At 30.4% G+C, this 25,446-nt stretch overlaps 1 protein-coding gene, 1 long non-coding RNA gene and 1 pseudogene across 4 annotated transcripts; all 3 read right to left on the bottom strand.

Moving 5' to 3' along the window:
• Nucleotides 1-307: 307 nt before the first annotated feature.
• On the bottom strand, nucleotides 308-1,252 carry LOC107945459 (benzoate carboxyl methyltransferase-like; annotated as a pseudogene).
• Nucleotides 1,253-1,819: 567 nt separating this feature from the next.
• Nucleotides 1,820-3,193, bottom strand: LOC121224701 (uncharacterized). Of its 2 annotated transcripts, XM_041108528.1 has the most exons (3): nucleotides 3,071-3,193; nucleotides 2,381-2,496; nucleotides 1,820-2,270 (listed from the first exon to the last, which is right to left on the bottom strand). In XM_041108528.1, the coding sequence occupies exons 2-3, from the start codon at nucleotides 2,426-2,428 to the stop codon at nucleotides 1,851-1,853; spliced, it is 468 nt and encodes a 155-aa protein (XP_040964462.1). In that variant the 5' UTR covers nucleotides 2,429-2,496; nucleotides 3,071-3,193; the 3' UTR covers nucleotides 1,820-1,850. The 2 variants fall into 2 exon arrangements, with proteins under 2 accessions (XP_040964462.1, XP_040964463.1); XM_041108529.1 differs by lacking the exon at nucleotides 3,071-3,193 and having other exon boundaries at nucleotides 2,381-3,064.
• A 7,229-nt stretch (nucleotides 3,194-10,422) lies between these two features.
• On the bottom strand, nucleotides 10,423-12,800 carry LOC107945458 (uncharacterized). Of its 2 annotated transcripts, none has more exons than XR_001696552.2 (3): nucleotides 12,523-12,800; nucleotides 11,416-11,519; nucleotides 10,423-10,873 (listed from the first exon to the last, which is right to left on the bottom strand). It is a non-coding gene; the product is annotated as an uncharacterized lncRNA (long non-coding RNA). The 2 variants fall into 2 exon arrangements; XR_001696553.2 differs by lacking the exon at nucleotides 10,423-10,873 and adding an exon at nucleotides 10,880-11,049 and having other exon boundaries at nucleotides 12,523-12,785.
• Nucleotides 12,801-25,446: the final 12,646 nt, after the last annotated feature.

The raw sequence follows: 25,446 nt of genomic DNA, 5'->3' as shown, positions 1-25,446 counted from the left end.
ATAGATCAAGAACTTTAGCGGCGCTTTTCCCGAAAACGTCGCTATAGAACAAACCTTTAGCGACGCTTCTCGCAAAAAATGCCACTAAAAACATAACATTTAAAAAATATATTTTAATCAAATAATATTTATTTTTATGATAAATATTATATTATGTTTTATTTTTTAAATTTGAACTTTAAATATAATTTTAAGGATAAATAAAAAATATATTATTTAAATTAAATTTTCTATGAAAATTTCAACTTTAAAACTAAATATGATAGATATGATGGTATAATATAAAGATAAATATATAAATTTGGTTGCATATATGAGGTAAATTATTGAACCAACTATTTCATAGTCATTGAAACAACAGTAGTAACCTGTTTTGTCTTCTCATACGACAAACGCTCACCCACATGCTGAGCATATCTTGACAACAAATCATCAATTATGGTCTCTCCAAAATGACTAGCAACCAAAGATTCTGTAATTGCACGTATGCAATTTGCAACATTTCGCCCACTTTTAATATTTTCAAACACGAAATTTTCATTACAGATATCGTTTTCAAAATCCCAATTCATTTCGAAAGTCTCTAATTTATTAAGAACAAAAGACCCTTTCGTTTCGATGATTTCCCTCACTTCTTCTTTGCAGGGGTGATAATAAGGAACATTGAATGAATCCACATCAGATTCACGCACCAATCCCTGCCGATCAAGTAGCGTCAATTATGTTTGCAACTATGATAAATGCAACACAATGGTTTATGCATCAATATAATTAAGTGAAAGGAAACAAAAAAAAATGAACCTCGGCCACCAAGTCGAGGAGCGATTTTGTGAATAAACCCCATATAGCACAACAATCTTTGCTTGTGGGATCAGTAATGCTCCTACAATAAAGTAAGCAGCAATATTCGTCCTCCGGTTATCATTTCTTCAGAACGAAAACGTAAAACTCTCGAGAAATCATCTCGAAATTGCTCAAAATAAGCTTTCGATACATTAGGAGGGCTTGACTTTGCTATGTATACATTCCTCTTGTTCTCAACTCCTCCTGGTACCTAAAAATTATTCATAATCATATTATTATTGTTAATGCTAATGTTGCTTTATATGACATTAGGGATGGCTAAACAGGTACCATCAGATGAATTTCAAAACAGGTACCATTAGACTGACAATCCAATTCTAACAGCAATTTCTGTTCTATCCTTCAAGCATGTGAGTTTTATAAATGCCAAGTCAGGCATATTATTCATTTCTAACTATCATTCAAGAGTATCAATGTGCTTTGGCTTTGCGTTTCTTTCTTGTTTCAATTTCCTAGTTTACATATGTATGTGCCACTGGACTTGTTAAGTGAAGAATGAGAACCAAATTTTTGTCAATGACTATAGGACATAAGACCAAGAGCATCAAAAGTTTCCAAACATGAAACAACTAATCTATTAAGCAAGTCAGAAAATCAACGAGCTTATTGTTTTAGCTAACAGTTGAACAAGGAGACAATTGAGATCAATTGAGACTAACCTTGGCTGAGATGCAGAAGTTTCACGACAATCAGAAAAGATCACCTTGATAATAGGGAGTAAATCTAACTTCAGAATAGATTCAGTTGCACTAGTTGTGTCCAAACAATAGCCACAACAGCAACAAGAGTTTGGATTTAGCATAACAATATTTATTTATTTATGAGAAAAAAGCAACATCGAAGAGACAAGAAGAAATCTATTACCTGCTCCAAACCTTTTTCAAAAATGTCGTAATAACTACCGTTATTCTACTCTAGAATCTGTCAATGTAGAAACATCATGTGAAGATAATCATTAAATAAGTTGATTACAATAACTATGCAATTTAATTAACATAAATGCTTGACGATTGCAAATCCGATCCTGTATATACTAATTGTGGTTGGTGAATGTCAAAGCAAGTTGTCCAAAGCTCAAAATCATGTGCCTTCCACTCTTGTAATTTTTCTATTTTGGAGTCTGCAAGTGTAGTTATTGAAACAGAACCATCAGAAATTCTGACTGAGACAGATGTGGCTGTTGGGTTCGAATCACTAGAATCTTCAATATGACAACACGGACTTCCAAGCATAGCAAAGTTAGTTTCAAAATATTGAATTACTTGCAGTGATGAAAACAAGACTAAGAAAAATACATAAAATGTTACGTAAACTTGAGCATCAGCTTCTAAACTATAGATTCTCAAGTACCCATCAGCATCAGCTTGAGCAAGGAGAGGGCTCACATTACTTCCAACTGTGCTCCACTTAATATAAAAAATCCCAGCAGTGTCCATGCGATGAAACAACTCGAGATTACCCTTTTCGGCATTAACATCGAATAATGAAATGCTACCAGCTCGGATTGGTTGCTCACCTTCTTGCAGGGTGTACGTTGAAGCCGCCAATACCTGTTGGTACCCATTGTGGAGGCAAAACTCTACGGCCTCAGCATTGCCTTCTAAATAGCAATGAGCCACGTCTATTCCTCAGCTGCGCATTTCATCAAACAGGTTGTACGCACATAAATGAAACTTAATATACTCCCCAACGCAAAAATATTTTAAAATTAATTCAATATAATATAAAAGTTAAATTAATTATGAAAATTCATAGCCAACTATCTAGGGTTTTTATTGAGTACTAGATAAAACATAGCAGCATAGCAAAGAAACTTAAGTACAAAGGAGATTAGATAAATTTTCAAAGAAAATATCAGCGACTAAAATATACTATACATTTCTTTTATTTTTTAAAGAAATTAGAAGAAGAGTTTAACAATAAAATTATGAAAAACCACAAGCCACTGTCAATACTGCTAGGACATTCAAACTGAGATAAATTAAAGCCAAACTCCGATCAAGAAATGAGTATATAGAAAACAATAGAAGATTCTTCAAATATGAAAAAAAATTAAAATCAAAATGAAGAGGAAAAATACTGGAAAAATAAAATAAAATCTCAAAGAAAATGAAGTGAAGAAAATTTTCATAAAGAAAATGAATATGACCAGCTTCTGTTGAAAGCCCGCAGAAAAACCGGAGGACAGTAGAATAGAATAGCTAACCTGGAAAAGTAGGGTTCTTTACTGTTTTTTCTTTTCTTTTTTTAAATTATGTAGTGAAAGTATAATAGAAGTCTGCATTTTGTAAAGTTAAGGGTTTCAGGGGATAAAACTAGGGATTTCGAAAATTTGGGGATAATATGGTGCGATTGTTTTAAAAGTATTTGCGGCGTTTTTACAAAAAAACGCCACTATTGTTTACCTGTTGCTTTAATTTTGAACAAAACGACGTCGTTTTGTTCTGCTAAAAATATTTTATTTTATCTGCTAAAAATTATTAGTTAAGTGATTTTATAAAATATTTTTTATTACTATTTTTTATAAATTGGATTTTTATAAAAAAAAACTAATTACTTTCAAACTAAATATCATATATTTTTAATAAGAAAACAAATGTGATTTTTATAAATATCGTATATTTGTTATAATTTGGTTCTATTCAAAATAGATAGTTATCTATCCATATTAATCTGTTACTTTTTTTTATTTATTTATCAAAGTTTTTTCTAAATCTAATATTTAAATATATCAAATAGTTTAAATTTCATCATTTAACAAATCTCAAGTAAATCTTAAATTTTAAACCATTTAATATATATAAAGTTTATCTATTATCTCTTAAATAATTTAAACTATAATCATAACTTTAATATATTAAAATTTATATGATCCCTTTTACAATTATATAATAAATTATTTAATATATAAATTAAAAACACTAATTAATTTAAACCCTAAACCCTAACTCCTAAACCCTAAAGCCTAAATCCTTAACCCCTAACCTTGAACCCTAACCCTTAAACCGTAAACCATAAACTATAAATCATAAACCCTAAACTCATAATCCATAAACCTTTAAATAGTATGTTTTAAACCTTAAACCCTAAACCATATACCCCAACCCTAAACCCTAAACTATAATGGTAATTAATTCAATATTTTAAAATTAATACTATCTCTTTTACGATTATATAAGAAATTATTTAATATATAAATAATTAATCTAAACCCAAAACCTTAACCCGACCCCTAAATCCCTAAACCCTAAATCCCTAACTCTTAACTTTTAACCCTTAACCCTTAACGTCTAACCCTTAAACCCTTAACCCTAATGATACGCCCCGGGCTCGTAGATTAATTTGAGTCGTATAGTTGCCCGATCGTTAAAATGGAGAAGTAACGCTCGATCTTGAAATATGATGGAAATTAGGCTAAGTTTAGATGATGGTAACAAGGATAGGCTCGAAATAGTGAATATTGAGGAATTATAGGTTCGGCTAATCAAGAAGATAAATAAAGGAAATGGTTGGTGAAAGATAGAAGTGAATGGGCTTAAAGATCAAGAGTGAACCAACACTATAGTTGAGTGTCGACTCGAAACTTATAAGACTTTAAGGTGGTTTACAGAATGGATAGGATAGAACCTTGACCCGTTACTTAGTAAAGTAAGAACCAAAGGTATAATTGGGGTGAACGCCACACTCGGGGTTGGGTGATAAGTTCAAGGAAACAAGATAGACGCCACTAGCTATGCTAGATAAGTCAGTTTGAGTCTAAAATGAAATAAGAGAGTTGAAAACTCACAAAATGTTATAAACATTAATCAAAGGTTCAAAAGTTCTTTTACAATGAAAATGAACAACTATTTATAGGACCATGCATGGCTAGCCGAATGGGCAACTTAATGGCTAAGAATTCAGCCATGAATATGCTAGAAAATTCTAGAAAGAATTCATTAATTTGCTATAGCTAAATTAGGCTGAATGGGCATGAATGAAGCATTAAAAATTTGGTTCATGCTTGGAGATGATGCATGGATTGGCTGAATCATCATGTTGCTTCACTTGATGCATTCATGCATCCTTAACCTTGAAGAAAGCTTAATTCCATGGATTTGCAGCCCCTTAATTGTTCCAACATCTCCCTTGGCCGAATGGAGCTTTAAAGTACCTTGAAAACTTGAATGGTCATCTTGAAAATATATGGAACAGGCCTGAAACGTCCCAACGAATGTTCTTCCATAAATTCAGTCCATAAATGTGGAAATGCATAAACATTCAGCAGCCCCCTCTTGCATGAACGTCCCAAGTACTTGTGTTCCCTTAAATGCCTTCCATTGAACCTCCATTATGCATGCACACTCTCATACATTGCACCAAGCCAGTCATGAACCTGTAGCAAATAAAATCAGCATGTTAAATGCATTCCAGAACAATAATTTGGCAGCATGTGAAAACAATAACCTGCACAATAAATTCGACTAAACCTACTAATTCTTGTAATAATTTAAGACATATTAAACAGTCATAATTAATTAAAACATAATTAAAACATGTAATAAGCTGACAAGTTATTAAGAGCTGTAACTAAATTAACTAATTAACTTAAATACTTAATTTATTCCAGCAATTAAAATTAAATGAACTAAAGAGCTAATAACGAGCTCAATAAGCTGAATTGAGCTCGTGGGAGTTGACTTGAGCTCGAATGAGCTAACTTGAGCTCAAGTGAGCTGAATTGAGCTCGAGTGAGCTGAACCGCATGGAAATAAGTTTGATTGAGTTGAAAATGAGCTTAATCTTGCACTTGGGGCCCTCGTATTTAGTCCAATCTTGATGGCAACGAGTGGTGCCATAACATGATGCGATTGAGATCGCATCACCTAACCCCTAAAACTTAAATCCCAACCCTTAAACCATAATCCCTAATCCATACTTCCTAAACCTTAAAATAGTAACTCCTAAACCGGCCTTAAATCTTAAATAAATCATATACCCTAAACCAAAAACCTTAAACTATAGTGATAATTAATTCAATATTTTAAAATTAATACTATCTCTTTTACAATTATATAAGAAATTTTTTTATATATAAATTAAAAAACAATCAGTAATCATGTACCCAAAAAACTTTAAAATTATTTTAAATAATAGTATTTTAAATTTTCCATGTGCTTTATTTCAAATTATTTCTACGTGTCATTATTTTTTTTTGAAGATTTTAAATATTCAATTAGAAATAAATTGAATGTTATTTAATTAATATAAATAAGCCATTTAAGATAAAATGTCTTTAGCGGCGCTTTCTCAAAAACGCCGCTAAAGGACCCTAGCATTAGCGGCGCTTCTTCAAAAACGCCGCTAAAGCCAAAAGCATTAGCGGACCCTTTTCAAAAACGCCGCTAAAGAACATAGCATTAGCGGCGCTTTTGAAAAAGTGCCGCTTAAGAACTCTGCATTAGCGGCGCTTTTTCAAAAACGCCGCTAAAGCTCAGAGCATTAGTGGCGCTTCTCCAAAAAAGCCGCTAAAGCCCCAAGCATTAGCAGTGCTTTTTCAAAAACGTCGCTAAAGTCCCCAGCATTAGCGGCGTTTTCAAAAAACGCCACTAAAGATCCGAAAGGTAAGAAAATGACGCCGTTGAGATTTCGTTTTTTGCGGCGTTTTTGGTAAAAACGCTCTAATGCTCATTTTTATCGGCGTTTTTCAGAAAACGCAGCTAATGCTCGATCTTTAGTGGTGATTTCCATAAAGCGCCGCTAATGCTCGATTTTTACCGGCGTTTTTTTTCCAAGCGCCGCTAAAGGCGTATTTTGGTGTAGTGTGCTATTCCGAATAAGTTAAACTAGAATTTATAAATCACCTATATAAACTTGGGTTTTAAAAGGAAAATAGAATTTGACAAGGATTGAGCCACTTCGTTGGTTAATGTAATTTCTCGAATTCAGGTCTACCATCTAGGTCAGATTGGGGAGGTTACAAAAAGCTTAAAAACCATATATATTTTTAAATATTACTATAAAGAATTATTTTTCTTTTTCATATTTGCATATAAAGTTTATAAAAAAAATTAAATATAGAATATATCTAGAAAGAAATTTGTATGTAATGGAATTTGAACTTTTGTCATTTTAATCAAAATTTCATCAATGTTTTATGTATATATTTTTTGTAAATATATTTTTATAGAATTTTTTCACTTACATCAAAAGTATGCTTTATCTAGTACAATCGTAACTTGATTTTCTTTTTACTTTTTCTAATTGAATAATATTCAATTAACATACAAAACCAACTCAATTAAAAGTTTAATATTAATATAGATGTATTGAAAATGTCAAAAATTATCAGATTTTTTATTTTGTTAATAATTATTATATCTAAAAAAAATAGCAATTAGATTGAAGGTTGACCTAAACCTATTTCTCATATTATTGTTCTTAGTATCATTATGAATGAAATTTTTTAGCTTTCAAAAATAAAATATATAAAATTTTGTTTTTCATCTCTTTATTGTTTTTATATTTGGAATGAAATAAGTAATTTTAAGAAAATTCATATAAATTGAAAAATCACTTAACAATTGGATTTGAGTGTAATTGTTTATAATTACAAAAGGGAGACATGTTTGGATAATCATTATAATTAGCTAGCCCTAGTGACTTGGGTGAAATTGGAGCAACCCAATTACATTTTCCAATTCTTAGAGGGAGTTAGAATTGAAGTAATTACCAAATTATTAGACCTAAATTCAATTTTTAAAAAATATTTTTCATACAAGATTAAGTTATAAATTTTGATATTATATGTATGAATATGTTTGAGTGTTTGAGATGGTTATGACCAAAGAATTATTATATTATAAATCTTAAAAAATTATATTATAAAAATAATTTATGTGTAGTTTATAAAGTTATAACAAAAATTGTATTGTTTAAATCCTAATTTTTTTAAAGTTATGGTAAAAAATATTATAATAAAAAAGTTACATGTTATAAAAGTATTATAATATATTTATTTATAAAAAGTTATAGTCAAGAAGTATAGACATAACTTATTTGTGTGTCCATACTATATATTATAAAAATAATATGTTTATTCATAAAAAAAGTGTTATAGTTTTTTTATCATAACATATTTGTAAAATAAATAACTTTCTAAAATTATGACAAAAAAATTATATTATTTATAAAAAAATGTTATGAAAGTTATTGAACATTTTATAGGAAGTTTTTTTAAAAAATGTTATATATTATAAGTTTTATATTATTTTTACTTAACTTACATATTATAAAAAGAGTTATAACGTAGTATAATTCATTTTTCAAATTATATTTATATAAATTTTTATGATTAAAGTTACAGGTTATTTGCACCGCGAACCCAAATATTATATGGTAGATGTTAATTATACAAATACAAAAGATTTTATTACACCGTATCATGGGGTATGATACCAATTTATAGAATGGAGCTAGACACAAGCAACTTGCAAACTATTTAATTTAAGATATTCGAGGCTTCGAAAATGTAGTTGAGAAGTCATTTGTTATTTTAAAAAATTATTTCTCGTATTAACATCACTACATTACTATAGCATAAAAAAACAAGGTTGGGTCATACTAGCATGTTGCATACTTCATAGGTTCATTCATAGGTGGATTTAGAATAACCCATATGTCGAAGAGTACATTGAAGAAAGTGATTTTGATAATCTTAATGATATAAATTCAGATCATGATGATGATGATGAATTCAATCAAGGACCAACATTTGATGAAAATGAGCATATGTTAAATATTAGAGAATGAATAACCTAACAAATATGAAACACTAGAACAATTAGATAAAATTGTATTATTTTTATTTTTTCAATAGTAATCGCATTTTAACTACTTTTTTGAACTAACATAATATATATGATTTAATTTTGATTTTAATTTTAATTTTTGTTACTTGTTTAGAAATTTTTTATTGTGCTAATTATATTTTTAAAAGAATATAAAGTATGTAACTATGTAATTAAATTTGTACTACTAAATATGATATAGGGAATTATAATGTAATTACACTTTGCTTGCCAAACATGTCTAAGGAACTACACTTCTTTGTGATTACTACTCTAATAATTACACTTTCATTCAATTACTATGTACTGTTCAAACAAATATTACTAACAGAATTATAAAAATATTTATTAAAAGATGAAATTAAAAAATAAATTAAATTTTGATCAAATAAAAATATAAACACAAAAGTTGGTCCAAACTAGTCATCATCTTAATTACACCTTCTTGTATGGTTTGATTTAAAAGAAAAAAGAATCAAAGTTAACAGAATTGTTTCTTGAACTTATGCTGTATTAAAAATAATATTCCTTTCAGCGTCATCGAAATCGATCATGGTCAGATGTATTCATTAATCCTCGATCATACATTTTTGGAAAAGAAGATGTAGAAAACAGATGAGATGGTTAAAATAACTTTTAATAGGGGAGAAGAATTGTATTTATTATAGTTTAACTGGTTGTAATTTTTTTTCAATTTTAATTTAATATCTTATAGATTACTTCTTTTATGACACGACTCATCATCACCTAAATATGGCTTGAATTACACTCAAAAACATTAGTTTTGCTGATTCCCCAAGCAACTTTCATTCTTGGTTTTGAAGATTTCCATTTCGTATTTTCTCCCATCAAAACATTAATTTTTAAAAGAAAACTTCAAATTGAATGGTTTGGAGCAAAATCTTGTACAATCTAATTATGGTCTAAGCACCGCCCCTTTTCTCTTGGCAGCTCTCCTAAACTCTGACAGTACGTTTGGTTTGCTGTAATGGAATAGAGGCGTAATAGCAATTCAATTGTTTGGTTGAATGTAATGGAATAGAGGTGTAATAGTACTCTTGTGTTTGGTTGAATGGAATAGAGGTATAATAGCATAAAGAAAAAAACTAAAATGACTAAAATACCCTTAACAGAATTTTTTTTAGGTAGATGATTTATTGTTATTGTTCTTAAATTTTAATAAGATTATTAATATAAATAATAAATAATTTAATGATAATTTAAAATAATTATTAAATATAATTTAATAAAAAATATATAATTTAATAAAATTCTTAATATAATTATTCTTATATTAATTTACTAAAATCATAATATATAATAATATAAAAAATATTTAATCTCATTTATTATTTTTAAACCGAAATACAAATTTAATGTGCTAAAACATCATTAGTGAATCAAATAATTTAATTATTCTACAAAAAAATTAAAAGTAATAAATAACTTGAAAATTATATTTTGCATAAATATAATATTCAAATATTAACAAACATACCCTAAATTAAATTTCATGTATAATTTTAAAATTTACCCCAAAGATTTAGTATACTTCTTGACCTGAACTTGACAATTAAGTTTATTTTAGTACTTGTATATTTTTTGTCCACTTTAACAATTGAACTTGACAATTAGATATATTTTAATCTTTGAACTTAAAATATATAAAATTTTATTGGCATAACACTTTAATAATTGAACTTGACAATTAGATATATTTTAATCTTTGAACTTGAAATATATAAAATTTTATTGACATAACACTTTAAGATTGTCTCACATCATTAAATTTGGACAGAATATAAATTCATAGTCAAAATAGACCTACTTGTAAAGTTAGATACTAAAGTAGACCCCAACAACATATAAGTATCAAAACGAAACTAGCTTACAAAGCGAAACTTCTTATGAAAGAAGATAAACAAATTGTGCTACTTGAAGAGAACAACACTGGCACTGGAAAAACATTCCGTGGTTGAGGACATAAAATCTCTTAAGCACTACGTCCAGGTTATGAGCTACTCACAGCAACACAGATCGCTGGGAAATAGTGTGCCAAATTACCATTTGTATCTCTTCTTGGAACCACATGGACAAGGAGCATTACGGCTCATTTCTCCACTCTTTACCATATTAAACTTGGCAAGATACAATGGTGTTGAACCCATTAGCTTTTGCACCTGCAAAAGATAAAAAAATAAAACGAATGACATTTCCAATGGAGAAAGAGAGAGATGCATAAACTAATACTTGTCATTGATGTTTTAAACTGTGGGAGAAACATTCATCTGAACTCAAATGCGAATTTCAGCAACTGAAGATGAATGAAGGCAGACATCTCAGTCTTTTAAGCAATCTGGCATTGAACCAAAAAAGCATAACGCAGATCAGCAGACCAAACATCTGTAACTCTATGTTAGTTCGACTCTTTCTTTTCCTTTATGCATCCATGTTTGATGCAAGTCTGGGACCAGAATGAATATAGGGAGATAATCCTCTAAATATCCTCCAAATACATTAAAAAACTTGGACAAAAAATGAACATAACAAACCCGTGTCAAACATATATATTAGACACTCAAACTAACTCCCCTACATTAACTTAGAGAATTTAAGATCAGACAAATTGAGCAATAAGCATAAATACACTAGCTCATACATTTTAATCATTCAACATATGATCAGCAAAAACATAACTGAAAAAAACCAGTGGTGAACCTACCTCAGCAAAGTTCTTTGGCATCGGTTTGCCTTCCTCTTTCAGCTTAACCATCTTCTTATGAACTTCTTTAGCCCATGTGAACTTCGCAAGCGCATTCTCAACATCTAATAAGGTACATCTAATAAGTTAGATGTTATCCCTTTCTCACTCTTAAAGTCACACTTTATGATAGCATGCTCATTTGTGCCTTTGAACGAGTTACGAGCTTATTACATAATTAACAAGATCGAACAACAATCACCATTAACATAAACAGAATTCTACAAACAACTACCCCTTACACTAGCTCTTGATTGCAAAAAAACATAATATCCATCTTATAGACCATAGTATGAAGCAGAAGCAAGTTAATTTCCCATTTCCAACTTGTAAGGTGCTCTCGTACTCTTCATTTTTCCAAAAATAACTATATCAGAAACTTGTATTTCAAGCAATGTTCAACAGATTCTTGGGCATGGATATGACATTAATATATTCCAAAGATTCCCAAATGCATAAAAGAACACACTTATGAAGCATACATACACATATCTTACAAAAACACCCGAGTCCAATTAACATTACCTTTAAATTTATGTAAAACTTAAATGAGAAAACTCGAACCCATATCCAACATTCATCAGCAGCAACATAGCCGACAAAACAAAAATAATTATTTATAGAGCTACTATCCAACGAGCTAAAACAGACAAACAGAGGTATATTTTAACAATGAAAATAATTGATTGCCTTAAACACCATATAGTGTTCCAATCAATCAAATTACAGCAGGCATTAAAACCTTTCCCTTTCGTTAATTCACAACTATTAGCTTTATTAATCAAATCCTATGTACAGTTGATCGATTGAAAGTGTAAAATTTCAAAGACGAAATTTAAACACAAAACTGGTTAACATTGAAATTACATGTAAATATAACCTAAAAACCCAAAAAATTAATCATATTTTCAGATTTCAGGCCGAAATGGAATGAAATGAAAGGCAAATCCATTTTTTCCCCCCCAAAAAAAATAAAGAAACAATATTTCAAGAACAAATCATTAAATTCATGGTATATATAAAGAAATTTAATTGAAATCAAAGGAATAGAAGAAGGGAGAAGCGTACTTGGGAACCATTGCTGCTACTCTCTGTTACTCTGTTACCTCATACGATTTGTAATTGAAGGCCTTGTTGAGGGTTGTTAGGGTTTGTTAAAGGGTTGGTCAGGATAGAAGCATGAAAAGGAGGGAGAAGGTTGGAAGGAAATGGGAAGAAAAATGAAAAAAAGAAAAGATGCTGCAACGGCTTGGGAGGGTAAAAGAGGACCGATTAGGTAATCCTTTCTTTTGGAAGGGATTACAAATCGGCGTTGCATAAGGGAAAATGAGGAATCTGTGCGCAGCGTAATAGGCTCGTATTAGGGCAATACAGCCAACCAAACAGGGTAATCGGTGGGGCCACGGATTAGGGGTGTATTGGCTAATCCAATACACCCAACCAAACATGCTATGAGTATAAAACAAGCAATGGAATTTTCTTCCACTATTTTAATAGATTTCGCATCTTTCTTTAGCCATGTTAGCAATGCCAATCCATTGCAAATCCTTCTCCAAGCTTCACAAGAATTTAGTTGGTCGTTGAGAACAAACTATTTTTTTTTAAACACACTTTTCTAGTGCCACATGAATCATTCTCAAGGCTTTGAGTGCCAAATTCACTAAAATGTGTAATATCATCACTAAGGGTAAGGGGAGTGTTTGATGAAATTAGATCGAATCTAGTAAAATACTTTCGAGATAATTGAGTTAGCGAGTCTTAATTTATCATTCTAACTCAATTAAACTTTTTTTTACATTGAGTCGAGTAAAATGAAATTCAAGTCGAATGGAATCGAATCAAGTGAAATTGTTCGAGTTAAATTAAAAAAAATTAAATATGTCAAATTAAAATCTTATTAAAATATAACTAATTTCATATTAGAGCACATGCATTTAAAACTATATATATTTGAAAAAATTTTCAAAGAAAAATAATAAAAATAATAAGATACTTTAGTATGATAAACTTGAATAATTAATTAACTTATTTAGGTCTTGAAAATTATTATTTTAGAAAATTTTTAATTTTCTTTATATATTATTTAGATTTTAAAAAATTTATTTAAAAAATATAGAAAATTTGGAATTTTTATAAATATTTTGAATTTTTGAAAATTATTTTGAATTTCTTTTGCAATTTTTGTTGAGAGAGATCAATTTACTCGTTTTTAGAATTGACAGGAACCAAAGGAGTATTTACATCAATTTATTTGAATTATTTGAGTTATTCGAATTGTAAAATTTAATTCGACTCAAACTTAAAATTCGATTTACTTATTTGAGTTGACTCGAAAAAATTAAATAACTCGAAATTTAATTTTTTTAATTGAATCGAATTTTTCTCAAATATATCTAAATATAAATTCCCATGTTTTCATGGGTGTTAATATACAATTGGGACCGATAAGCGGTACTTATCTTAGATCATGTTCTTTTAAAAAAAATTCAATGTTTTAGGTTGATTTTTATTTGGATACTAATTAAATTTATTTAATTTACTGCAATTTTGGATAACAAGTTACAATTTTTCAAATTTCTTAATGTTGCAGCTACACAGTCAGTTGCAATTGTAGGTTGTTTAAATTTACAATATTTGTTAGACATATTTTTTTATCTAAAAATCTCATTAGTCTCTTCAAAGATTTTATTGGGATAAACCCGATTAAGTAACGAACAAGTAAACTAAGAAAGAATTGAAAAGATTGAATACAAATATTTTATATAGAAAAAACTCTTCGACGAGGATAAAAGATCACGGGTAAAGATAATTTCGCTAATCGAAAAAAATGAAGAGCACAAAGATAGAGATAAAAAACTAAAACCACAAAACCTAAAAACAAAACCCTCGAAACTTAAACATAAAATTCCTTAAAAACTTGTAAAAACTAATATCTAAATGTGTTACGGGATACTCTTTCTAGGGTTGTAGAAGACCTATTTATAGATTTGTGAAGTATGCTGAAATGCGAGGCATACTCAACAAATCTCCATCTTGACTCGTATTTCCACAATGTCTTCTTTACCAATGCCCGCTACGAGCCTATCTCAAACTTTGTAAGATATTAATTGAGTCCAAGTTGTGCTTGAACTTTGAAACCGGAAGACTTCTAGTCTTCGACTTCTACACTCCCAAATCAAACCTGGCTCGAGTATGCTTTCCATGGACGCATTACTCTGTCTTTCCAAATCCTGTAACCAAAAGAGAATTTTTCTTATTCAAAATGGTCATACCTTTTTCCCTCCTATGATCAAGTTGCCTCTACTTCAAACGAGTTAACTCCAACTTCTTAACAGACGAGGGGTATGTTGTTTGATCGGTTACTGTTGATCCTTGCAGAACATAAACATTGTTAATCTTTCTACCTTTCATCAAAACGATAGCCCTATGAGATACGTTAATGTCATTTGACTCAATGATAATTTTACAACCCTTCGAGTCCAAAATTCCTAAGGAGATGATATTTCTCTTTAAATTAGGCACGTGCTTGACATCTAATTGTATCTTGATTGTCCCGTCGTACATCCTAATCTAAATAGTACCAGCACTGATTACCTTAGTGGGTGAGTCATTTCACATGCGCACAACTCCACCTTCAACTGAAGCATATCTAGAGAACCAATCCTTGTTGGGACACATGTAAAAAGAACACACTGAATCTAAGATCCACTCGGACGTAAGTTTGGAGCTTTTACTCATTGACACCGATAAGATATCACCACCCTTGTCATCGGCCAAATTAGCATCAACTAATTGTTTCTCATTGCTCTCAACAGCCCTCTTATTTCATAGTTTGTAACAATTTGCCTTAACCTGACCAAACTTTTTACAATAGTGACATCTCTTGTCTCGATTCCTTGATGCTACCAAAACCGAGGCTTACCTATCTAACTTGCTACTTGAGCCAAACCCGTTATCGAGTTGTCTTTGCTCAAAAAGTGACCCTTCACATCCTTGAATAAGAGTTAATCTCTGCCATAAATTAGGGTCTCCCTGAAAGATTTGTATGAAAGGGGTAAAGAGCACAATAATAGCATAACCTAATCTTTATCAATAATTTGAACCTCAAATTTCTTTAAATAATTCAAACGAGTAATAAATTGATTGATATGACCTCTAAGGTGCTCACATTTGTCCATGTGGAACGTATATAGTTGCTTTTTTAACAGCAATCATTTAGCTAGAAACTTTTTCGGGTAAAACATTTCTAACTTTTTCCTCAAGGTGTATGTCGTTTTCTCCATCAACACCTCCTGCAAGACACTATTTGAGAGGCACAACTGAATTGCAATAAGGCCTTCTCATCAAGATCTTCTCATTCTGACTATTACATATCTACAGCCTTTTTCCATGTAATGACCTTTTTCAAACCGTTCTAGATCAATATTGTCATCATTTGAACTTGCCACAAATTAAAAGTTGTGATACCATCGAACTTCTCAATGTTGAGCCTTGCTACTGCCATCTCTAAACGGGTTGAATGCGAAAATCAAACTAGCTCTGATACCAGTTTGTTAGGGATAAACTCGATTTAATATTGAACAAGTAAACTAACAAAGAAATTGAAAAGATCGAACCCAAATATTTTACGTGAAAAAACCCCTACAAAAAGGAAAAAACCACAAACAAAGATATTTCACTAAATCTGTAAAAACGAAGAGCACAAAGATAGAGATAAAAACTAAAACCATGAAACGCGAAAACAAAATCCTCAAAACTTAAACATCAAATTCCTTGAAAGCTTGTAAAAGCTAATACATAAATGTGTTATGGGTTATTCTTTCTAAGGTTGTAGAGGACCTATTTATAGGCTAAATTCGTAGGTCAAAAAATATTAAAATAATCTACACTAATCAGAGTTTAAGTGGAAAATTAAAACAGTGTTTAATTGAAAGAATAAAGCTGAGAAAATTAAGGAACACGTTGCCAAGTCGTGACATGGCATATCGACTCGTCGCAACGTTGTCTTTGCTTCGTTGTTTTAATGTTCTAGCGTCATCGAGACAAGTATTTTTTCTCGTTAGGACGTCGAGCCTTGTTGAAAATAAGAGCTCCTCTTCGTTACGACATCACACTGACTGCCTCCCTTCCAAACGATAAGAGAGAGATAAAAAAATGACACTCAGGAATTAAAATAAGATATAAAAATCACAGCTTACTACAAATGTGATAGGTCAGTTGTAATATTTGTAGTGTTACAATGGATCACTAGAGTATTTCAAGGATCAAACTCAAAGGAGTCAGCGATTTAATGTTTTCTATTCAAAAAATGCATGCAAGAAAAGACTTTAGCTAGCTGTTTACTAATTGTTATAGTATGACAAACCATTAATTTGAGAGGAATTAAACTAATTAATAACTTAAAACAGAAAATGACTAAATTATAAATAATGCAAAATATAAAACTACCAAATTCAATAACAAACAATGGTTGGTTGATTTTCATGTTGTTAATTAACGCTCAAATTAGGGATCTAAATCATTAACACTCCTAAATTAGCTCCAATTTACCTCTCAGTCTCAACTTTACCAAATTAAACAAATTAGTCTAGTTTATCTCTCGATCTCACCAGCAACCCAAGACTAAAGAATTGGTGCCCAATAAGATCTCCTCTAGGTCTCGCTTATCTTGATTTTCCCTTAGGGTCATTAATCCTAAGTTTCAATGTTTTTTCGACTTAGTCTAGTTTTTTCGATTTAGTCCCTGCACCAAAAACTAACTAGGCAACACTTCTTGTAACACCCTTAACCTGTATCCGTCACTAGAATAGGGTTACAGAGCATTACCATAAAAAATGTAACTCAATTCATTCATTTCCAACACATCATAATCATTGCAAAATCCAATCAAGCACATGCATAATGTCCCAATTCAAGCCCTCAAGGCCTTAGAAACACTTTAGAAATGATTTGGGACTAATTCAAAAATATTTAAAATTTCATGAAAAAAGATAGAAAAATTTACCCAGTAGGGGTCACACGGCTATGTGGCCAGGCCATGTGACTCACACGGTTGAGACACACGCCCGTGTCTCAGGCCGTGTGAGTATTTGAAGTAGGGACACACGGTTGTGTCCCAGCCCATGTCTGTACCGGTGTAACTCTCTAACTTAGGTCATACGGCCAAGCCACACGCCCGTGTGCCAGGCCGTGTGACTTTCAAAATGCAACCATTAAAACCTACAGGGGACACACGATCGTGCCGCATGGCTGTGTGTCGCACACAGCTGAGAGACACGCCCGTGTCTTAGGCTATGTGGAGAAGAAATAAACCATTTTCAAGCCATTTCTCTCACCTAAAACATGTTCATACATACAAGTCATTTGCACCTATTTCATGCATTCAAAAATGTACCTAAAACATGCATAATAAAGCTAGATCAATATGGTATTTATCTATACAACCAATATGCCCAAAAGGCACCTCAAAAGCAAGCACTCAACTTAAAAACACATATGTATAATTGATCACCTTGCTACCATTTTAAAACATATCATACTTAACTTATACCATGTCATTATAACTTATCATTTGAACCATTATTTTCATGCATCCCAAATACACATATATCTAACTTATATATATTTGACCATATTTCATCTATATATATCTAGCTTTATTCCATACCATGTTATACCATAATTGACCACAAGCCAAATTCACTTTCAAACATACCAAATGGGTTATAATTCAACCAATTATACTTGACTAAATTTCATATAAAATCATGCCCTAAATGACCATTTCGTAAACATGCCAACACTTAGCACTTTGGCCATAAAAACCATGCATCAATTTGATCATATAAACACCAACCATTAAACATCAAAGTGCCAAAAGCACACCAACCATCAATGCATCAAAATAACATAAGTTTCACAAATTCAAAGCAATATTACATGCCAATATCATCAACTAAACATTAGACATATTCCACCTATACATGCCATTATAACCACGACCAAAGCATTAAGATCTACCGATAAAAATGATGAATAGTGTGATGGATCTCCAACTAGCTTCCAACCCGATCAAGCTTTCGATAATCTGTAAAGTAAAGGAAAAATAACTACGTAAGCAATGAATGCTTAGTAAGCTCATATAAAATTTAAACATAACATTCCATTTCAATAATAAACTTTATAGAATAAACATAAACCTATGCCAATGTCATAAGATTCATAAATCTATATGATCATCAACTCACAAATGAGTAAGTTCATTAATGCCACCTATATTTATCATTCATCACATGATAGGACTTTATGGAACTTAATAGATAATCATCAACCTTTCTATAAGATTGTCACTTTTCAATTTACTTTATTTCCATTTCATTCCCAATGCTTATCCTAAGCCTAAACAACATTATCAATTCTCGACTTAGTGTATTTATCCATGATATAGGTATATTCATCCATAGTATACATAAATATCTCACATATAGTACATCATTCAAACTCATCATTCCCTTTTCATCAAATTTCATTTCAACTATGAGTTTGTTGTTTCACTACCTTTCCTTCCCCGTTTCATATGCATAACACACAAGTTATAAGCATAACATCAACCATGACTACAAGCTAGTGCATTTAAGCATAGCTTTTTTGGAATCAATTACATAGTCAACCATTGCATAAGAAATAACAACTTTGATTTATTTCACATTTTCATGGACATAAGCACGCTACCAATTGAGCACTTATCGTTTCAATGTATTTTATTAAAATTAAACATGATATAATTTAATCATAAACTTGGCACAAGCCTAAGCACCACCAAAAAAAATGTTAGCATAATTGAATATAATTCATGTGAACTTAAAATAGATAACAATTATACTTGAGCATGATTCAATTGGATTTATCATCCTTCATAACATATCATGTTTTCCGTTATCACCATTTCAATAAGTTTCATACACTCATGTCCTGGTTCATATTGAACACTTACCATTTCATTTGCATAACACAAAAGACATAAACATAACATTTACTATAGTCACAAGCTTGTGATTAAATTCATAACTTAGCAATATCATCACATGGTAAGATATGGTACGTAAACATAGGATCACTTAAATCATACCTTTCATAATCATAAATTTTCATACTTTGATCATTGGTACATCATAGCTTTCCATATTTGTCATAGTGAAGTGAATTGAAACCCTTACCAAAGCTCACACAAGTGTGCTAAACGATGGTCGTAACCATCCCTTTTCATATTCGATGGTCATCACCATCCCATTTCATATTCGATGGTCGTCACCGTCCCTTTTCATATTCAATGTTCGGAGCCATCCCTTTTCATCAATCGATGATCGCCACTATCCCTTTTTATAGTTGATGGTCGTCACCATCCCTTTTCATAGTCGATAGTCAAAACTATCCCTTTTCATATTTGATGGTCGTCACCATCCCTTTTTATAGTTGATGGTTGTTACCATCCCTTTTCATAGTCGATAGTCGAAACTATCCATTTTCTTTAATATTTGCTCGTCGATACTTCGTTGGATTTTTCTATTGAGGCATGATAAAATAACATAACATGATAAAATTTAAGACAACTATTTGAAACACTATTTAAACATACAAAACTTACCTAGCTAAATTGCAAAAATGACAAAGTACAAGGGAATTTTGGTAATTTTCCATTCTCCTCGATTTTCCACTCGATCTTGATTTAAATTAATAATTTTATTCAATTTATCAATTTAGACACTAAAAAAATTTATTTTATGCAATTTAGTCACTTTTGAATTTTTTACAAAATTGCCACTAAAATTTTACTTTTATTCAATTTAGTCCCTAAGCTTAAAACATGCAAATTAACCATTTTTATTGAAATATCAAAACATCTGAATATTGTTACCTTCCAATACAGCCTATATTTGCAACAATTTCACATCAAATCCTTGTACTTTTACTAGGTTAACAATTTAGTCCCTAATCAAAAAATTCATCAAAATTACTTAACAAAATACTTTTAAATCTCAACCAACATTTCACATTCACCCTTTAATAACTAAAATCACATAGATTCATCAATGGAAACATTTAAAATCTTAAATAGTTTCAAAATCAAAGGTATGGGCTAGCTGGACCTCGTTGCAACGATCTCAAAAACATCAAAATTATTAAAAATGGGCCAAAATCACATACCATGCAAGAATTGCACCATGGCTGAAAGCTTCATCTCAAAAATGGCTTCTTTCTCCATTAAAATTCGGTGAATAAAGGTTGTAAAAGATGATAATGGATTTTGGTTTTATTTTATTTTCAAATTACCATTTTAACCTTGGTTAATAATTCAATAAAACACCAAATCCATTCCCATAATTGTGCACTAAATTCTTAAATGGTTTAATTACCATTTAAGTCTCTTTTCCTTTATTTAATAAATCATTTAATCACTCAAATCAAATAGTGATCAAATTTTATATCTTTTACAATTTAGTCCTTTTCAATTAATTAACTATCGAAACATTAAAATTTTTCAACGAAACTTTAATACCACCTTAATGACACTCTGTAAATATTTATAAAAATCTTTATGGCTCGATTTATAGAAACGAGGTCCCGATACCTCATTTTCTAAAACCACTTAACCTCAGGGTCTTACCACTTGAACTTAATAAATCGCTTAAATAACATAAATTATCAAATCAAAAACCTTTTAAAACCACTTTTGACTCGTAAATATTAAATAATAATATTTACAAACTTACTCGTCAGATTTGGTGGCCTCAAAACCACTGTTTCCAACACCACTAAGAAACGGGTTGTTACACTTCCATCAACCAACCACCATAGATCTAGTTACCCATACTCCTATTTAAGTAAACGAGAACATAAAAAGAACATAAAATGTTCAAAATGGTAAATGCAAGAAAAACGAGAAAAGCTAGGGTTTTCCTTGAAAAGCTTGAAAGTAAATAAGACGGAAACAATGTGTAAACTAACACTAAAGAAAAAATTTTTACTAAAGGAAAATGAAATAAAGATGATTTGTATTAAAACTAAAGAGTGAGTTGAAATTAGAAATTGTCTAAAACGTTAAATAGAACAAATAAAACTAAGTTAGACTAACAACTAATATCTTAACTCTACAACTAAAAATACTAAAAGAAATAAAGAAAACAATAAAACTACCATACTCCTAAGCTAAAATATGAAAGAAACCCTAACTAAATCCTTTCCCTTTTTTCCTCAACCAAGAGTGGCTTTTAATAGTTGATTTTTTACACAAAAAAAACCTTGTTGCCTAAAGTGCCCTTGAATGTTAGCTTTTGATTGGTGCTTTGTGTGGAAAAACTCTACCCCTAATGTCATTTTTTATCCCATACGACAGGGGTATCATGATCCCAAGGGAGGATATTGCGGTACCCTTATTAGTCTACCCAAAGGGTGTCTTTGGGGTGGATATTGCGATACCCAAGGTTGGGTATCGTGATTCAATTGTAGATGATCTCTTTTCTTCTTCATTTCAAGCTTGTCAAAGGTGTTATGACTTCCATGCTTTGATGTTGTGATTCCCCTCTTCTAGGCAGTGATTTCACTCACATTTGGGCCTTCCCTTTTTTAGGCGATGTTGTCAATCACATTCGAGCCTCTGATGACTCCCTATAACACTCAATCAATCATTAAGTTCTCGATGACACATTTGACCATTTTAGGTCTCAAAAGTAGTGTAAAAACATAATATTTCATTTATTACAACTAAAAACAAAAACTAAGTAAAAGCATAAAAACATATAAATTTCTCAGAAACAAGCTCGTTAAGTGTAATGAGAAGTTTAATTTGACACGTCAAATTACGAAAAATCACACACACTGTTTATGTTGGAATGCGAGGCATACTCTACAAATTTTGAGTGGCAATATATGAGATTGAAATTGGTTTGTAATTAGTAAATATAGATCATCAAATATGTATACTTTTCAAGAAATTTAAGTGTGCTTCAATTACTAAATTTAAAGATATGATATTTCTATTAAAGTTTAAATGTTGATTACTTGGAGCACAATTATAAAGGTATTTGCATGTATTAACTCAATTAATATGATTTGTTCAAATTTTTTATTAATTATTTTAAGATTTCACTAAAGAAATTCCATGATCCTTCGCCTTTTATTGTTTCAATCCGAAAACAATTGTATTTACATGAATTTCATTTTACTTTTTAAAAAATTGTATTTTCATAGATTTTAGGCTAAAATTGATAGCCTTTATATATTTAAATAGTTTATTCTTTATTGGATGATAATATCTTCTAACATTTAGAAAATAATTTACATTACTTTTGAATAGGGGTGAGCAAAATTCAATTTAACTAGAAAATTTTTTAAAAATTTAAAATTTTGAATTATTTGAATCGAATTAATCGAGTTAATCGAGTCAACTCAGATTTTTTTGAATTTCAAGTTCTAATCAAGTTGAATTTTTGAATTCGAATTAATCGAATAATTCGAATAAACCAAATATCAAACCCTTTTACTTTCCTTCCACCAATCCCCCTTCAAACCCTTTTACTTTCCCCAAAAAACTTTTACTTCCCCCCAAACCCCCAAAACTTTTTCATTTTACTTTTTCCTCAAAACTTTTACATCCCTAAACCCCCCAAAAAAATTTCTTTTTACTTTCTCCCCAAACCCTTAAACAAATTTTCCTTTTGCTTTCCCCTAAAACTTTTACTTCCTCATAAACCCCAAAAACTTTTTTTTTGAATTTATGTCCACTATATATGTTATTGAATTAAATTTCACATTTTTTACTATTTATATTATTGAATTATTTAATCATGTTGAATCTTTATCAATTTTTGTTAAAATTGAATTATTTATGATGCCATAAAATATTCGTGTTAAAATTTTCTATTGGTATCAAATTCACATTTTATCTTTAAAATAACTTTTACCAAAAAATTTCATTTATTACATTTAATATATTTTTTTAATTTCAAAATAAATGGTAACAAGAAGAAGAAAATAATTGAAGCAACTAAGCAAGCAAAAAAGCTAACCTGTATATAAAAGATTAATAAATAAATTATGAGGGGATGAAAGTTAATAAAAAATTTTATTACAGCAAAAAAAATTGATTACAGTGCATGGCAGTGGCTACGAGGATCCAAAGTCTTTTTCTTTTAATTTAACTCGAACAAATATATTAGATTCGAATTCCATTTCACTCAACTCAATCAAGAAAATTTCAAATCAAGTTAGGATGATAAAATAGGATTCATCAACTCGATTAACTTGAAATTTTTTTCATTTGATTCGATTCATTTGAAAAAATAACCTTACTTTTGAAAGAAAAGATATTTATTAATACATACATTATATATTACAAGCTCTCAACCTCCCAACTTAAACGCCTAAAACAAACTTTTTCTCTAAAAACTCTATATTTTTTTCCATTTTTTTGATTTTTTATTAATTTTCATTTGATTGATATTATTATGTGAATAATATATATTAATTGGTTATTTTTGAAAATTAATATTTCGTAAGTTTTTTTTAATTTATTTTTTTTGAAACTGTTGATAATTTTTTCTTCATTGTAATGGGTTAATTATATATTAACCTTGTGGAGTTGTGCGTCACATTCTCGTGTTGATGTCGCAATGAGCAAGCACATCTCGTCTTGACGGCATGACAACCATCATCCCGACGACGCAAAGGCCATGTCTCGACGTGGCAATATGATCCATAAGTTTTTCAATTTTCTTTTCTCAGTTAAACCCTGTTTTAGCTTCTCACTTAAACTCTAATTGATCTAGGGATATTCTAGCATATTGTACTGCGAATTTTAGCCTATAAAAAGGCCTCAGTTACTCTAAGTTAGAAACACAACAAAAATATTTAGATTGAGAGAATTTTGTTCTTTGTTTCAAAGGGCTTTTCTTGTTGGTTTCGGGTTTTCCTTTAATTCTCTCCATCTTTTGTACTCTTATTTATTAGAGTGAAATCTCCTTTTACCCGTGGTTTTTTTATCCTCATTTGAGGATTTTTCCACATTAAATTTTGTGTGATCGATCTTTTCGATTCTATTTTATTTACTTGTTTGTTTCATACACGAGTTTATTCGCAACAAATTGGTATCAGAGTTAGTTTAATTTCTGCAATCAACCCATTCATAGATGGAAGCACCAAGGTTTGGTATCACAGGTTCGACGGCATCACAAATTTCAATTTATGACAAGTTCACATGTCAACAATTTTGATCTAAAGTGATCTTGAGAGGAACCTTGCAGAAAGGAAACTAGACGACATGAAATAATCAGAATGTGATAGGTTAGATAAGAAAGCTCTATCCTAAATTCAATTATGCCTAACAAATAATGTGTTACAGGAGGTTTTCAAGGAGAAAACAACATATACGTTATGGAAGAAACTGAAAGCTTTGTACTTGACAAAATCATTTGCCAACATGTTAGTATTAAATCAACGTCTCGACACGTTTAGAATGGCCAAAGGTGAGTTTAATAACTCATATTAGTGAGTTTGTTACCCTTCTTAATGATTTAAAGAATCTCAAAGTGGAGATTGATGATAATAATCAAGCTATGTTGTTGTTATGCTTTTTGGCTTCTTATAAAAATTTCAAAGACACTCTGATTTATGGGAGAGATCATCTCTCGTTTGAGGACGTGAAGGCAAATTTGTTGAGAAAGGATAAAATCAATAGTGAGTTAGGCCTAAACAAGAAGTCAGACGGGAAAGCCTCAATTCTAGTTGTAAGAGGCAAACAACAATCTAAAATGATAGATCGTAATAGGTTTAAAGCGAGATCCAAATAAAAAAACCATGACAAATATTGTGGTTATTGCAAAAAGGTGGGCCACATCAAGGAAAAATGTTGGAAACTCCAAAAAATATTAAGAGGGGTGCCGAAAATGATGAGAAAGATAAGTAGAAAGCCAAAATTACTGATGCTAGTGTAGCCGA

This window comes from Gossypium hirsutum, chromosome D12, assembly GCF_007990345.1.
Source record: "Gossypium hirsutum isolate 1008001.06 chromosome D12, Gossypium_hirsutum_v2.1, whole genome shotgun sequence".
In the NCBI taxonomy this organism is placed as follows: domain Eukaryota; kingdom Viridiplantae; phylum Streptophyta; class Magnoliopsida; order Malvales; family Malvaceae; genus Gossypium; species Gossypium hirsutum.
This window is presented reverse-complemented; position numbering and strand designations above follow the sequence as displayed.